We start from the raw sequence: 16,593 nt of genomic DNA on the forward strand, positions 1-16,593 counted from the left end.
CTGAATGTATAAGGATCCGTTCAGAATGCATCAGTTTACCTCCGTTCCGTATCCATTCCACTCTGGAGGCGGACACCAAAACGCTGCTTGCAGCGTTTTGCTGTCCACTTGACGAAACTGAGCCAAATGGATCTGTCCTGGCACACAATGTAAGTCAATGGGGACGGATCCGTTTTCTATGATACAATAGAAAACGGATCCGTCCTCCATTGACTTTCAATGGTGTTCAAGACGGATCCGTCTTGGCTATGTTAAAGATAATACAAACGGATCCGTTCTGAACGGATGCAGACGAGTGTGAAAGTAGCCTAAGTTATACAATCAGCATCAAGCGTCTTATTCCAGTAAACACAAACCCTCTCTGACCTAGCAACATCAAATAGTTATAAGGAATCAAAAACCGAAGAACATTTTGCTTCTGAGCGCACCTTATTACGCGGTAATCCTCTCCGAGACTGCACACCAACTACAGATTTGGATGCAAGAAAATTATTGACTTACTTGGCTCCTAAAGAAGGATTTCTATTCCTGCTGTTACTATTATGTGCCCTGCAGCACGAGCTACTCACTGGCATTTCACCCACACAGACGAATTTTAAAAGCAACAAAAAAAATAAAAATATATTGTTTTTGCTGTATTTTCTGCTACACAACACCTGGGCTCAGCTACCACTTGTGGTTCCACATTGTATTATATTGTAATAATAGTATTTTTTATATAGTGCCGGCATGTTCCGCAGTGCTTTAGTTTATACAGTGGGACATTCCTGCTTTAAAGAGAACCTGTCACCATAAAATGCACTGCAGGCGGCATGTTATAGAGCAGGAGGAGCTGAGCAGATAGATATATAGTCTTGTGGGCAAAGTTCGGTGCCTTTACATAACTTCGGCGATCCGCCACCAGCGCAGGGACTTAAGACCAGCATTTAAAAAGCCAGTCTTAATAAATGCGCCCCTATGTATATGATTTCTCCTATAGATATTCACTAACCTGTTTTCCATCCAGAGTGCATAACCTCTTGACAACACCTGAATCCAACTTTATAGCATCCGTGATGTCTGTTAAGACCTGCTCAAAGGAGTGAGCCGTCTTCTTGTTTAGAAGGATGCGAACAGCCTTGCGTGGCTTTACTCCACTCCGGATGACCGTCACAAGCTTGGGTTTAATAAAGTCCTTGCCTTCTCTCATTTCATTCTTCAGTGTAGTTAGGGACGACAACGATCGTCCAGACGCAGTCCTTACATTCACAGACCAGTTGGGACTTGTGTTTCGATTGTAGTCCACCTTTCGATAAGACTCATTTGAGGCACAAACATAGCTTTCTCCTGTAATCAGAAAGAAGAGAAATGACAACATACATCTTCTATTGCATTAAATGTGTTAGAGGCGAGAGATGAGCGAATTTCAGGTTATGAAATTAGTTCACACTTCGTTTGGTGGTAAAAGCAGAATTGCGTTATGGATTCTGTTACCACGGACCATAAGGCAATTCTATGACGGAATGCATAACAGAATGCCTTTAGAGACATTCCGTCATAATAGAAGTCTATAGGCTGCAAAACGGATCCGTCCCGTTTCCGTTATGCAGAGGAGTCCACTAGTGTATAACGGAAACGGGACGGATCCATTTTGCAGCCCATAGACTTCTATTATGACGGAATAAATAACCGAATGCCTCTAAAGGCATTCAGTTATAGAATTGCGTTATGGTCCGTGGTAACGGAATCCAGAACGCAATTCTGCTTTAACCACCAAACGAAACGTGAACGAATTTCGAAATATGAAATTTGCTCATCTCTATTAGAGACAATAAATAAATCTGGAATGTATGACTGAAGAACACGCCTGGCAAATGAGTGAATGGATTATTATAAAACAGGAAATTGCGGCCCGATTCAAATGGCCATATTTTTGCTTCCTGTATAAGTCATACCTCTGAAACTCAGAGCATGCACGACTTTGGTCCATGTCTTGTGGGACACTGACCTAGAGACCACAGAGACAATGGTCACCACTTGTTGCCAGGCCTGTGTCCTACGTGGACATATGGAGTTCACTGCCAGATTAAAAAAAAAAAAACTGTATCACTAAGGGCTCACGCAATGATGAATGAGCTGGGGTCGACAGCCTTGCCTTTTTTTTGTAAAATTCAAGGGTGGAGTAAATTTCTAATTGCAACTAGAATCCGGTGAATTTGCTATTTTTTTTATAATGCCAAAAAAACAGCATTTAGGGGAACAATAAATTCCCCCCCCCATATATCTCTATACCAGGCATGTCAAAATGCGGCCCTCCAGCTGTTGCAAAACTACAACTCCCAGCAGGCCTGAACAGCCTACAGCAGGGCATTGTGGGAGTTGTAGTTTTACAACATTACAACAGCTGGAGGGCCGCAGGTTGAGCATGCCTGGGCTATGCAGTGTTTTACACAGTGCTCTGCCATATGCATGACACCTATTCCATCAATTTATTAAAAGCTAACAAACCCTTGTTTTACCTTTGACCTGCGCGTTGCAATGAGCAATTTCAAGGATCCCAGAAATCATGGTAAATGTGTTTCATGTGAAGATCCTAACAGTTAACTAGGCAGTTTATGTCAATGTGTCAATTCAATTACAGAGTAGCTGGCATCAGAAAGCAGTGGACATCTTCCAGGTGTCTGTCATCTTTTAAACATGTGACATCTATTAAAATGTCAGAAAATCAAGTAGGAAAATCTGAACGAACCATATATGATATTGTTCTGTCTGGATACAATATCTGTACAAATCTGCACACGTAAAAGGCACCCTGAAAGGTGGTAATATTGAGACTATTGCGACAATCAGATGTTTCATTGATATGTATGATTTTGTGTTGTAGTGATCTGTAATTGTGAGGTAAGGTCCTCTATGTGGACACCTTCAAACAAATACAAGTCTTCAGAAGTATTTTTCTCCCTGTGCTGTAAATCACATTGACCAACTGCAAGGTCTTGTAGGTTCCATCAGTCAACATGCTATCTCATTGTAAGTTACCTACAGATAATTGCTCCACTATAAAGGATAGAACACATCCCTTATGGCTGGAGACTCACGAGACTCACTCTGGAAGAGCAGAGGTTGATTCGTAACAAGTATGTCTTCATAACTACTAATCAGGAAGGTCACAGAACAAATGAAGAAAAAGGCCACGCAGAGACTACCATATAATCACTGGGAAGACCTCTTCTTGTACATACTTCTCTCTGCTTACTAACCGCTGTGCAGCAATCCGCGTCAGAAATACACCTAATTTAGGCGTATTTCTGTTTAATAAATGACCCCCTGAATTAATGACCCATCACCAGTAATTAACTGGTAACTAGAGCTTGTTATATTTTTACTCTCAGGAACTGCATCCGGGCCCCTCAAATTCTTTTATTGTACTCACCATCACCACCTCCTCTGGCAAAGTGTTCCATAGCCTCACTGCTCTTACCGTAAAGAACCCTCCGGGACTTTGCTGGCTCTGTTCCAAGTATAGGTGCCAGTCCCAGAGGTGCGGCTCTGGGACCTGCACCTATCAGACGTTGGGCGCATATCCTAGCAATATGTCCCCCATGTCTGAGATGGTACAACCCCTTTAAGGAATATTTTAAAGAGTCCAGGGCCCAGTAATGACCCCTGTAGTATATTGGCACTGGATATGGCACTGGATATATACCATTGTGATGCCAAGTATACAAGCTTTTTAATGGAAAAATAACCACATAAGAAAACGTGAAAATGAAATAAATGGTCAGAAATCACCAATATTTCTCACACTGTGCAAGGAGGTGGTTAATGCCGCGCTGCTCCTATTCACTTAAAATGGGAGCATTGCTTCAATAACTGTAGTTCCAGCGCCAACTTAATGTGTTGGAGCCACACTAAAACAGCTGATCAACAGGGATGAGAGAAAAGCTGGACAACCTTGCTAAGGCTGCCCATAAATATTCAGCTTTTGTTCAGGTTTTTTATTGCCATTTTATAGCTAAAACCAGAAATGCATTCAGAAAATAGGCAGTAAAGCAGAATCTGCCTGTTAGGCCTCATGCACACGGCCGTGCCGGTTTTTGCAGTCCACAAACCACGGATCCGCAAAAAAACGGAAGCCGCCCGTGTTGCCGTCCGCAAATTGTGGAACGGAACGGGCGCCGGCAATGTAAATGCCTATTCTTGTCTGCAAAGCCTCGGAACGGAGTGCTGTCCGCATCTGTTGCGGCCCCATTGAAGTGAATAGGTCTGCATCCGAGCCGCCAAAACTGCGGCTCCGATGCGGACCCAAACAACCGCCTGTATGCATGAGGCCTTAGACTGAATTTACACGTTCAGGTTTTGCTGCAGTTTTTGAAGTCCAAGCCAGGAACGGATCATAGCCTGAGGACACAGATACAAGGAAGGCTGGGTTCTATCCTCTTTTTGAATCCACTACTGGCCCTGGCTTCAAAAACGGCAAATAAAAAAAAAACTGAACACATGAATCCCGCCTTCTACTTTCCTTCTGCCTTTGGCAAAATTTGCTGTATATTCCATGGCAGAAATCCCTCTGGTTTTGGGCGCCGTTTTTCAATTTTAAAACGTTGGCCTGCTCACACTTTAGTCTCATTGAATGGACCTAACCTGCGCCTACAACTGCTGCAGTTTCCAGCAGTGTCTGTGCAGTCGGAAGACAAACAGCATGAACAGCAGCGCCACCTCCCACCAAACGCAACCGGAAGTGCTTGCCTCGTGGAGGGCCTATGGCTATTGGAGTAAAATCTGTGTGCACTAGCCCTTAACATCATAACAGTTGGGGGGCTGCTTTAAATGCTGCTATCTCCTGAATGGTAGCGCTAGAAACATGCATCTGGCAGCTAGAGTCCAAGCAACAAAGGAGAAAAATCACTGTTAGAAGTCAAGTCGGGAATAAATCGCGGGTAAAACCCGTTTTCACTTTCAGCTGCATTCACTGCATCCCGATTTCCATCAGTGATATCTTCCCCTGTACTGAACACATTGCTGTTATTCTCGTATCGTCTGAAAGCTTGGAATGTTAGTTGCATGTTTCTATCTGCTACCATTAAGTAGATAGCAGCATCTAAAGCAGCCCTCCCCCTCCAGTTAGCTACATTTCCCACTGCTGGAGCTGGACCAGGGCAAAACAGTTAGGGGGTTAAGCTGGATTTCCATGTTATGGTTTTCTGATACAGGTTTTAAAGCCAAAATGAGGGATGGATCATAACGTGTAAAAGACCGATATGACCATCACTTTTTTTAATCCAGTCCTGGTTTTGCCTCCATCACAAAACCCGAACGTGTAAACCTAACCTCACAACGGGGTCAAAAATGCACATTACAAATTCCAATCTAGCCATTAGCCATTCTGCAATTGGCAATGAGAGATGATTACCATGCCTTATCGCACATAGCTGCCTATTACATCGGAAACTGAGTTCACATGTCAAACAAATAATTTAGGTGTCTCTGTTCTCATACTACGACTCGTGTCTCAAATTCCCTTCTGACTTCACCAAACTGAAGAGTGAAGAATTGCACAGGAAATGAATGCTTAAAATCGCCCGGTGATAGCTTCATTTAGTGCATTTAACCTACAATACAATACATTCTGTGTTCCATTTTTATGGTATGTTCAGTGACAATGTAATGTGCATGACTGAAGATGTAGCTTTCCTGACACATTATAAAATGACATGAGCTCTCACCATTTACAGAGATCACACTTATATATTGCTTCTATATTCTCTAAGCAAGACATAAAAAATAAAAATAAAAATTTAAATATGTTCCTCGGCGGATCCATTCACTGCAGTGAATTTAAAATGTGTCTCACTAAAGTGAATAGATCTGGTGACAATTCAATACTTGCATACTGTATGAACAAGAAAATGTGTTGTGGTCACTGAGCTCCATATTAAGGCCCCTTGCAGACGAGCGTGTCCGGATTAGGTCCAGATGCGTCCCGGTGCATTGCGGCAAACCCGCACGAGTGGGAGCGCAATTGTGTTCCGATGTTCAGTTTTTATCGCGCGGGTACAATGTGTTTTGCATGCGCATGATAAGAAACTGACTGTGGTACTCAGACCAGAACTTCTTCACAGAAGTTCAGGTTTGGGTTAGTTGTAGTGTAGATTGTATTATTTCCCCTTATAACATGGTTATAAAAGGGAAAATAATTGCATTCTGAATACAGAATGCATAGTACAGTAGGGCTGGAGGGGTTAAATTTAAAAAAAAAATAATTTAACTCACCTTAATCCACTTGTTCGCGCAGCCGGAATCTCTTCTGTCTTGTTCAGTGAGGAATAGGACCTTTGATGACGTCACTACGCTCATCACATGGTCCGTCACATGATCCATCACCATGGTGATGGATCATGTGACGGACCATGTGATGAGCGTAGGGACGTCATCAAAAGGTCCTATTCTTCACAAAAGAAGATAGAAGAGATCCCGGCTGCGAGAACAAGTGGTTTAAGGGGAGTTAAATTATAATAAATTTATTTTTTAACCCCTCCAGCCCTATTGTACTATGCATTCTGTATTCAGAATGCTATTATTTTCCCTTATAACCATGTTATAAGGGAAAATCATAATGATCGGGTCCCCATCCCGATCGTCACCTAGCAACTGTGCGTGAAAAGAATAGATGATAATTTCACCATCTAAATAAAAGAAAACAAGAAATGATTGTCCACCATGTAAAAGGTTCTTTAGGTAGGTGCCATTCAAAGGAACTTGATAGACCAAAGTCTTTTTGCAACTTATGTTACAAGCCAAAAAGCAATAGAGTAAATCTGGCCTCTAATAGACCTTATAACTGTTCTTCTGTGAAGAATGGAGAACAAGTGTTTCTTGCTGAAATGCTGCCTGTCAAATTAAAGTACAGGGCCCGAAAGAAATCCTGGCTCATGCTGAAGCTATACATTCCAATTTTACTGTCATTTTCTCACACCCCTGAATATAACAATGCGTATCAAGAAATAACCGCAGAAGATGATAAATCCTGTTTAAAGAGGACCTGTAAGTTCTTCAGAGCTATGAAAATGCTAATGTCCAGTTGTCAATTTACTCCACATTTCTAGAAGGAAAAGATGCTCCGGAGAACAGAAGTACTCACTAAAATGCACTTTTCAAGAGTGTTTTCAGATAATTTAAAAGGGGTTTTCTGCAGTTACTAAAGGTTTTTACCAGCTGTCCTCATATAGTTGTTTACCTCATGTACATCTTCTTCATGCTTTTTATTCTAAGTTTGGACTTCCCTGACCCATTTTCATCACATAAATAAATCAGTCTGGTTTCATTACATTCTGTATGTAGGACTTTCTATTGCCGTGTCCAACCAAACCCATGATGCACTTCTCCTTTCTCTACCACAGCTCCAGCACTGCCCCTACCAATGCCCAGCTAGTTTATAGCTTCTCCCATCCGGATAGTTAAATAGACACTCCCCTATCACTGCCCGTACCAATGCCCAGCTAGTTTATAGCTCCTCCCACCCAGCTAGTTACATAGGGGCAGTGATAGGGTAATGTCTATGTAACTAGCTGGGTGGGAGGAGTTATAAACTAGCTGGTTGTTGTTAGGGGCAGTGATTGGGAAATGTCTAACAATCAGCTAGTGTATAACTCCTCCCACCCAGCTAGTTACATAGGTACTCCCCCATCACTGCCCTTGTTGCTGGTTTGAAATGCCCATGGACATAACATCACAGGAAATAAGTAACAGCTGCATGGACATGGTCATGTGACCACGGCACAGAATGGAAGACAGGAGCAATATAGATAAAAGAAATGCATTACAAAATGACAGCTACCTTCATAAAAGATTATTTTTTATAAAGGATTTGGATGCAAACTGGAAAGCCCGTGAAGTACAACTAGCTGGCACTCAGCTAACATTATTGCAATAGCTACATGGTAAAAAAATAAAATGTAACCAGAAATTGGTAAAACCGCAGTTATAACACTAATGTGATCTACAAGTTGTGTGCGTTTGCAGTGGGCGGGGTAGCAAGAATTAGGCCCCTTTCCCACGGGCGAGTATTCCGCACGGGTGCAATGCGTGATGTGAACGCATTGCACCCGGACTGAATCTGGACCCATTCATTTCTATGGGGCTGTGCCCATGAGCGGTGATTTTCACGCATCACTTATGCGTTGCATGAAAAATAGCAGCAAGCTCTATATTGTGCGTTGCGGTGTGATAATCCACGCAACGCAGGCCCCATAGAAGTGAATGGGGTTGCGTGAAAATCGCAAGCATCCGCAAGCAAGTGCGGATGCGGTGCGATTTTCACGCACGGTTGCTAGGAGACTATCGGGATGGAGACCCGATCATTATTATTTTCCCTTATAACATGGTTATAAGGGAAAATAATAGCATTCTGAATACAGAATGCATAGTAAAATAGCACTGGAGGGGTTAAAAAAGAAAGAAAAAATAATTTAACTCACCTTAATCCACTTGCTCGCGTAGCTGGCATCTCTCCTGTCTCTTTCTTTGCTGATTGTAGTCAAGGACCTGTGGTGACGTCACTCCGGTCATCACATGATCCATCACCATGGTAAAAGATCATGTGACGGACCATGTGATGACCGGAGTGACGTCACCACAGGTCCTTGACTACAATCAGCAAAGAAAGAGACAGGAGAGATGCCGGCTACGCAAGCAAGTGGATTAAGGCGAGTTCAATACAATAAAAAAAATGTTAACCCCTCCAGCGCTATTTTACTATGCATTCTGTATTCAGAATGCTATTATTTTCCCTTATAACCATGTTATAAGGGAAAATAATACAATCTACAGTACACCGATCCCAAGCCCAAACTTCTGTGAAGAACTTCGGGTTTGGGTACCAAACATGCGCGATTTTTCTCACGCGCGTGCAAAACGCATGACAATGTTATGCACTTGCGCTGAAAAATCCCGGGTGTTCCCGCAACGCACCCGCCTCTTATCCGGGCCAAAAATATGATGCCCGTGTGAAAGAGGCCTTAGGGTAAGAAGTTATTACTGCAAAGTGAGACTACTCAAAGCCTGTTTGTTGTCTGTTACCATGGAGATGCTAGTCTGAATAGCAGCTGTTGATATAAAAGTAGGAAATCAGTTACCAAAACAATTCGCAAAGTTGTTTATTTTCATGATGGGCATAGGATCCCGAAATTACTACCAAGACCAGTTAACTTCTAAATAACATTTATTAAGGAAATCATATAAGTATATACCGGGTATGTGGAGGTAAAGGCCACGATGTTAATTCTTTAACTAACTAATAAACTGTTAAATAATTATAATAAACAAGTCCACTCAAATAATGAGCGACTTCACCCACAAGCCATGTATCTCATGGCAGCCCCCAAACATCGCAGACATTCTTCTATCATGTTTTGGAAACCCACATTAAGAATATCATTGCCTACATCAGACAAACCCCAATAGTCAGAAGTGTAAAGACCTTCCGTAAATCCTTCAAGTTCAATGTGTCTGTATGAGAAACCATTCAACTGAGGTAAAAAAAAAAAAAATAATAATAATAATTCATCTGACGATTTACTTTTTTCCTGATTTTATCCAGGAATCGTAGATCACCGAGACCAGTTGAGCTTCGGAATCATTTCCGAGAAGATAATGACATAATTAGGTAATAAAGAATTAATATCCGTAAATGTGTATTTATAATTTATTAATCAATTCCAGAAAATGGATACGTCCCAAGTCATTTGCACCAAGATGTAGAATAATGAGACCTGGTAAAGGTAAGTACCGTAGAATGCTAGGGAGTTACACAAAGACCAAACATCTCTCAATTTTAAATCTTATTGTGCAGACCAATGAATGTATATATTACATTTTAAACCAAGGTTGTGTAAAAATTTTCTTTGAGAAGCTCTCTTTAATGCTTCATTAACAATTCTGGTCTGATATAGATCTTGGATCTATCAGATTTCCACCTACCTAGATTTTTTTTTATTAAGGATGAAGACAATCCTTGTTGCGCAGCCAAGGTCGCTGCTCCTATTCTGAATGAATGGGCAGAAATATTATAGTCTTGATAGCCTAACATATGTAGGCTTTTCTTTAAAGTTGCATTAAATTGAAATCTAGTAAGGGAAGAATGGTCCCGTGTATGAATAAAGGACCATTCATCTTTGTCCTACTGTTTAACCAATTTTGCATAACCATAATAGGGCATAATCGGGTGTTAATGAGGGGGTGTAAAGTTATCCAATGACTTTTTTTTGCAGTTGATCTGTTTTTTAAAACTATATTATCGCAAACCAAATCGGAAATATTAATTGGTGATGTACTGCGTTTATTCACAGCTGTGAATTCACTGATCCGGAGTGCAGCGAAGAAGGCCAAAAGAAAAACTGATCGGAAAAGCAGAGTTTCTAAATCTGAAGAACATATTGAGGGTAAAATGTCATAATTGTAATAAAATTTTCTTGGATATTGGTCTGGTTTTTTCCTTTCTTTCAAAATGAAATGATTTTTTACTGGCTGTAGACCCAAAATTTTGTTTATAGTATGAAAAGTTTTTATTCACCAGTAAATTGTTGAAAATTTTGATTAAAAAGGTAAAGAATCATTGGAAAACGTATCTAAATTTTTGAAGTCACAAAATGACGTCCATATTTCCCAAGCAGATGTGTAAGAAGACCAAGTATTTGGGGAAAGAGGTCCCACAGAATCTATAAATTCCTGCTGCCAGATTGTCTTGCCATTGAAATTAGATAGAAATAATAGCCATATATGTAAATCTTCTCTTAAAGGGGTTCTGCACTTTGTTTAAACTGATGATCTATCCTCTGGACCCCCACCGATCAGCTGTTTGAGAAGGCAGCAACGCTCCAGCAGCGCCGGGCTTTCTCACTCTTTACCGGCAGCCCAGTGACGTCACGACTAGTATTACTGGCCTGGGCGCGGCTAAGCTCAGTTCCCTTGAATGGAGCTTAGCCCCGCCCACGCTAGTTGATACAAGTCGTGACATCACTCAGCCAGCGGTAAACAGTGAGAAGGCTGCGGCGCTGCTGGAGCGCCACTGCCTTCTCAAACAGCTGATCGGCGGGGGTCCCGGGTGTCGGACCCCCGCCAATCAGAAGCTGATGATCTCTCCAGAGGAGAGATCATCAGTTTAAACAAAGTGCAGAACCCCTTTAAGTCTTTTGTTAATCTAAATATGTGAGAAAGTTTAGAGAATCCCTTGTGCAGAATTATATAATCTTTTAGAGAAAACTCTATCCATGGGTATAAAAAAATGAAGTTTAAAGAACCCAATAATGATTGTAGTTCACAGCATTTTCTTCTAGCCAATAACAAATTGATAGAAATTTTGATTTCTTCAGGAATACTGAATTCCATTTTGAAAATATCAATAGTTATACCTAGAAACGTTAATTTGTTAGTTGGAAATACTGTTTTGTCTTCTGCTAATGGGATATTGAAAATGTTAGTTATTTGGGAAAAAAATCCAGTAATAATGGACAGTTGTTGGAATCTCTACTTCCCATGAATAGGAAGTCGTCTAAGTAATGTAATATATGTCTCTCTATGTGAAATTGTTCAATAACCCATTGTAGAAAAGATAAGGCTTCAAAGTAAAAACATGAGAGGGTAAAACCTATTGGTAGAGTCTTGTCAAAAAATATTGGCCCTCAAATCCAAGTGATTGAAATCAAAGTGAATTAAATCCTTTATGGTGAATAGGAAGAAGTCTGAATGCAGATTTTATATCTGTTTTGGCTAGGAGTGCATTCTTGCCCAAGTCCCTTAATTTGACAATGGCCATATCAAACGATAAAGAAACAGAAGCAAGACTTATCTATTTAATCATTTAATGACTGGTCCTTGGGAAAGGAAAGGTTGTAAATTAAACAGAAAGAGTTACCGTAGTTTCTTTTTTAGGGACTAGTCCTAAAGGGGACAACCAAAAATGTTGAAAAGGAGGGGAAGAGAACGGGCCAGCAACACGGCCCAATTCAAATTTTTTTTTAAAATCTTTAACTATGGATGGATATAATTTAACAGATTTGAGGTTCTCCACCCAGGAACAGCCAGTCCCTGAAAATTCAGGGACATAGAAGCTGGAAGAAAAAATAAAATAAAATAAATAAATATATAATAACCTAGCCATAGCTTTGTTTGGATAGCAATTTAACCAGGGGGATAACTTTGTTAGTTTCACTGGAGTTGTTGCTTTTTCCTTGACTATCTTTTGAAGTTGAGGCCCCAGCTGAACCAAGCTTCTTGAAACACTTGAAGACTGGGTGGCCTCCGCCACAAAAGGAACATTCGTGCCTATATTTGCAATTTGCGTTCCATCTACATGTTTTCATAAATGCAAAGCATAGGCCTCTCTTGTTACTTTGTTGGCGAAAATTTGTATTCTTTTGTGGTAACATTAGATTTAGCCATAAGCCAACGTCCTTGGATCCCCATTGCATATTAGGGTAAACTGACAGTCTGTGCCTGAAAGATTAATCATATGACTTCCAAGCCAATCCACCAAAACTTTGATAGGCTTCCAAAATTGAATCCATGTGATAAAATAATCCACAGCAGAAATCTGGTTTACGTTCACACATCAATGCCACATAAATAGTGAAAGCCTGTAACCAATTAAAAATAGATTTGTTTTTTTTTTGTTTCCGGATCCTTATTGCCCTTTAATTCGGTTTTATTACTGTAAGATGGGAGTGTGGAATATAAATCAATATATTCCCTGTTCCATATTTTTATCTTTTACTGTGAATGACAGGTGATATCCGAGAGGTGAAATATGACAAATCAAAGCCTCTTTAAAGGCAGGATTGATGTATACCCTCTAAATTATTCGTTTGAGGGTTAAAAACAGAGGCAAGATCTTTATTTATGCCCATAAATCTGTCATTGCCTGCCATTGACAGATGTCTTATCCACCCAGACCTGAGTTAAAGGGAGTCTTTCACCTAAAATGACCATTATACACCACAAACATCATGATATCCATTACATTCCCCATATTATAATCTTACCTTTCATATTGCTGTCTGTCGCCTATTCTCTCTTAAAAACGCTTTTATTCCATATGCTAATTAGGTTCTGAAGGTGCCCAGGTGCGGCGTTTATGCGGCCGGTGCCCAGGCTCCACGGCGCTGTTCAAATCAAACCCCTCCCCTTTCACCCCTCTGGCCCGCCCTCGGTTCTTCAGATACCATCCTCCAGTCAATGACAAATCCGGCGCCTGCGCACTCCATTACCCACTAGGGCAGAGGCAGCAGAGCGTTTAATGCGCATGCGCCGGCCCGTACATCCCGATATTTTGGCAGTTTACTTCCGCCGGCTAGATCGGGATGTACGGGCCGGCGCATGCGCATTAAACGCTCTGCTGCCTCTGCCCTAGTGGGTAATGGAGTGCGCAGGCGCCGGATTTGTAAGAGAGAATAGGCGACGGACAGCAATATGAAAGGTAAGATTATTATGGGGAATGTAATGGATATCATGATGTTTGTGGTGTATAATGGTCATTTTAGGTGAAAGACTCTCTTTAAGGAGTGAGAATCCTCCTCATTTATGTTTGATAAAAACTTTAAAACCTCATTAAGTAAATATCATTTATCATCACTCTGTGGTATTTGGTTAATAAAATTGCGCAGCATCTGTGTGCCAACTAGGGTTGTTTCGGGTATCGAACTTTCGATACCCAATCAATACTTTTATGCCAATATCAATTCGGTATCAGGATATTTGTTTTTCGGTACTATACTGTGCTGACAATATGGCGTGTGCCGCGCTTGACAGACAGTGGAGAAGGAGGAAGGGAGGAACAGAGGGAGGGAATCCCTCCCTCCTATGACGCGGCCGCTGTGAGACCAATGAAGTGAGCGGGCTTTGAAGCTGCCCGCACCACTTCCACGGTGCGCCAGTGAATGTTTGGCTATTAATGAAAGCAGTAGGAGGGACGGGGGAAGTAAAGGTACCGCTGCGCCGGCTGAGTTAGTGAGCTCAGCGAACGGCAGCAGCGGCAGAATCCTCCTCCTCCTGAGTGCGCAGCTTACTGTCAGTGCCCTGAACAGCCAGCATAGAAGGTACCCCACACTCACACAGTGCAAGTCTAGAGTGATTAGCCTGCCTCAAAATAAAGGCAGGCAAAAAACATTTGTATCAGGCAGCCAGCAAGATTGGGGTTAATGTGACTCATTAACCCCAATCTTGCCACTGCCATGTTTTAAACATGATGGGGGTCACTTCTTTTTAATATCAGGCTGGGCACATTTGGACTGGACCCCATGTGTCTCACATTAATAGTAAGTGGCCCCCAAAGTAAGGGTCCATTCACACGTCAGTTGTTTCTTTCCTGATCTGTTCCGTTTTTTCAGGAACAGATCTGGACCCATAAATTTTCAATGGGTCCTGAAAAAAATCTGACATTGTGCTGTCCGTTTTTTTTCAGGACCCATTGAAAATAAATGGGTCCAGATCTGGTCCAGATCTGTTCCTGAAAAAACGGAACAGATCAGGAAAGAAAAAACGGACGTGTGAATGGACCCTTATGTATACTATCTCACATAATGGGCAACATGGGGTGAATGTTGGGGTTGAGTTTGTAAAACATAGAATAAATGCTCCAGAATTATTCGCCTAAAGAGGAGTTGGGCAGGAGAGGTGAAGGCTCCTCATTAGCATTGTTACATTGTCAAATTCAATATCGAACTCTGACAATCTGATATCTGGTACAGGTTTTTCTGTTTAATTAAATAAATGTTTTATGTTTAAATAATCAAAAGGCTTTTTTGTGTTTTATTTTATTTTTGCATAGTATCGAAAGGTATCGAGTATCGCAATACTTTTTTATGGTATCGAAATCGAATCAAAATATTGGTATCGAAACAGCCCTAGTGCCAACCTGACTGTTTTGACCGTAATCTGACCCTTGTTCATAGGTCCAACTGTAGAAGGCTCGAGAGAAGGATGCAGAAGCTCTGTATCACCTGCTTCCTGAGCTGAAGGGGTAATAGGCGAGTGTCTTTTTTTATTTTCTTGGTTTTTTTCCAGAGGAGGTGGAGAAGAGAAGGTCTTTTGGTTCCCGGGTACTCCGTTTTGAAGGCAAGTTTTCCTTTAGGCTGTCACTGCGCATGCGCGTGCCAGTGATGTCTGAGATATCGATCCTCTCTGGGCCCGTGCTCGGGGCTGTGCAGAAGACCTGAGAAGAAGATCCTGGAGCTTTATCCGAAAAGGTAAGTTCATCGCATAAGCATTTTTGTAGCCAGGTGACTTTCTTTAGATTCAGCTTTGTAGATGAGCTGCTTGAGAAGTTCATCCATAGGTAAGTATGACATAGGTCCTGTCGGTTTGTTGTCCATTGCCGTGAATACGCACTGACCGTTATCTCCTTCTATTACAGGTACCTGGAACGTACGTTGGAGAGAAAGACCAATCACCATTCTCCAAGGGCACCTGCAACTTTTCCTAGACGTCATTCGCCGATGACTTCACCAATCAAATCCTGTTGTGAGGTAAGAAATCAATAACTTTATTATACACCTATACAATGAACGGAACCAGGCTATCATGTGTTCCCTTCATTGTATAGACACCTCTGGGCCCATACATACTAGAAGCAATGGAAGAATAAAGGGATAATGGCCCATAAGGCTACAGTTATTGCACAGTATTTTCAGTGGTAATGTCAGGTTTTGCAGAACTTCTATGGCAGCTCTAGAGTACATAACTATTCATACTATAGATTTTATGGCATTATTATATTGGTAATGTACTATATTGTGGGAGTATAATGGCACTATTATATTTGCACTGTCACCAACCAACCCTTATCACGATGTACGGCACAAATATATTATATCTGTACTGTATAACCCTTTTAAAGACTTTATTTGAACTGTACACTCCTATTCTACAATGACATTTTATAGCAGTACTATACGGACGCAGGCTGTGGCAATGGCACTGCTGGAGGCATTACATGCCAGGAGCGGACACGTCTGCACGCCGAAAGAAGACCAAGCCCAGAATTTACACTGGAACTCATAGGACAGCGATTGCAGCTCTGTTCATTGTAGCTGTCAGCAGCAGCTGGAAATAATCGCACCCACCGATGAATTTGACATTGCAGTAAAGATGATAGCGACAATTTTTTTTATTATTTCTGTAAGAAAATTCACTTTGCTGTCTGTTGTAGTGATGTCTAGGAGATAAGAATATTAATCACAAGTCTTTCAAGTACCCGACTTACAAATGAGAACAAATGCTGCCAAGTACGAGGCATGAAAATTAAATGAGACTTTCTATAGTCTAAACAGATGTAATGAAATGAAAGTAACATTTCAGGCAAGCAATAAGAAAGCAGCAGAAGACTCTTGTAGATGCCGAGCCGTCCTTCCGTCTGCCGCGACCTGTTGTATTATAAATGGGCTAATGTAACCCAGCACTATAGAGGCCAACAAGACTTCCATGACCACATAGGAGCAAGAGGCTTTTATCCAGACTTCTCAAAGCTGCGGTGGCTCCTCGTAGTCTTATATTACTGTAGAGGTTATATTATTCCTTAGAAAATGCTGTGGAAGAGAAGCGTGATCAATCTGATGAGAAAAC

The 16,593-nt window shown here is 41.4% G+C and overlaps 1 protein-coding gene across 5 annotated transcripts in view; it reads right to left on the minus strand.

The window, feature by feature from the left end:
- The window catches only part of DCLK2 (doublecortin like kinase 2), a 112,440-nt gene that overhangs the window by 85,490 nt on the left and 10,357 nt on the right, over nt 1-16,593 (minus strand). For all 5 annotated transcript variants that reach the window (XR_006390770.1, XM_044300364.1, XM_044300363.1 and 2 more), the window contains exon 2: nt 992-1,326. Coding sequence is in view for 4 of the 5 variants with exons in the window: in XM_044300364.1 (XP_044156299.1) it covers nt 992-1,326 (335 nt within the window). In the remaining variant the exon portion in view is untranslated. The remainder of the gene's footprint in view (nt 1-991; nt 1,327-16,593) is intronic.

Source organism: Bufo gargarizans, chromosome 1 (genome assembly GCF_014858855.1).
Source record: "Bufo gargarizans isolate SCDJY-AF-19 chromosome 1, ASM1485885v1, whole genome shotgun sequence".
NCBI classification, from domain to species: Eukaryota; Metazoa; Chordata; class Amphibia; order Anura; family Bufonidae; genus Bufo; species Bufo gargarizans.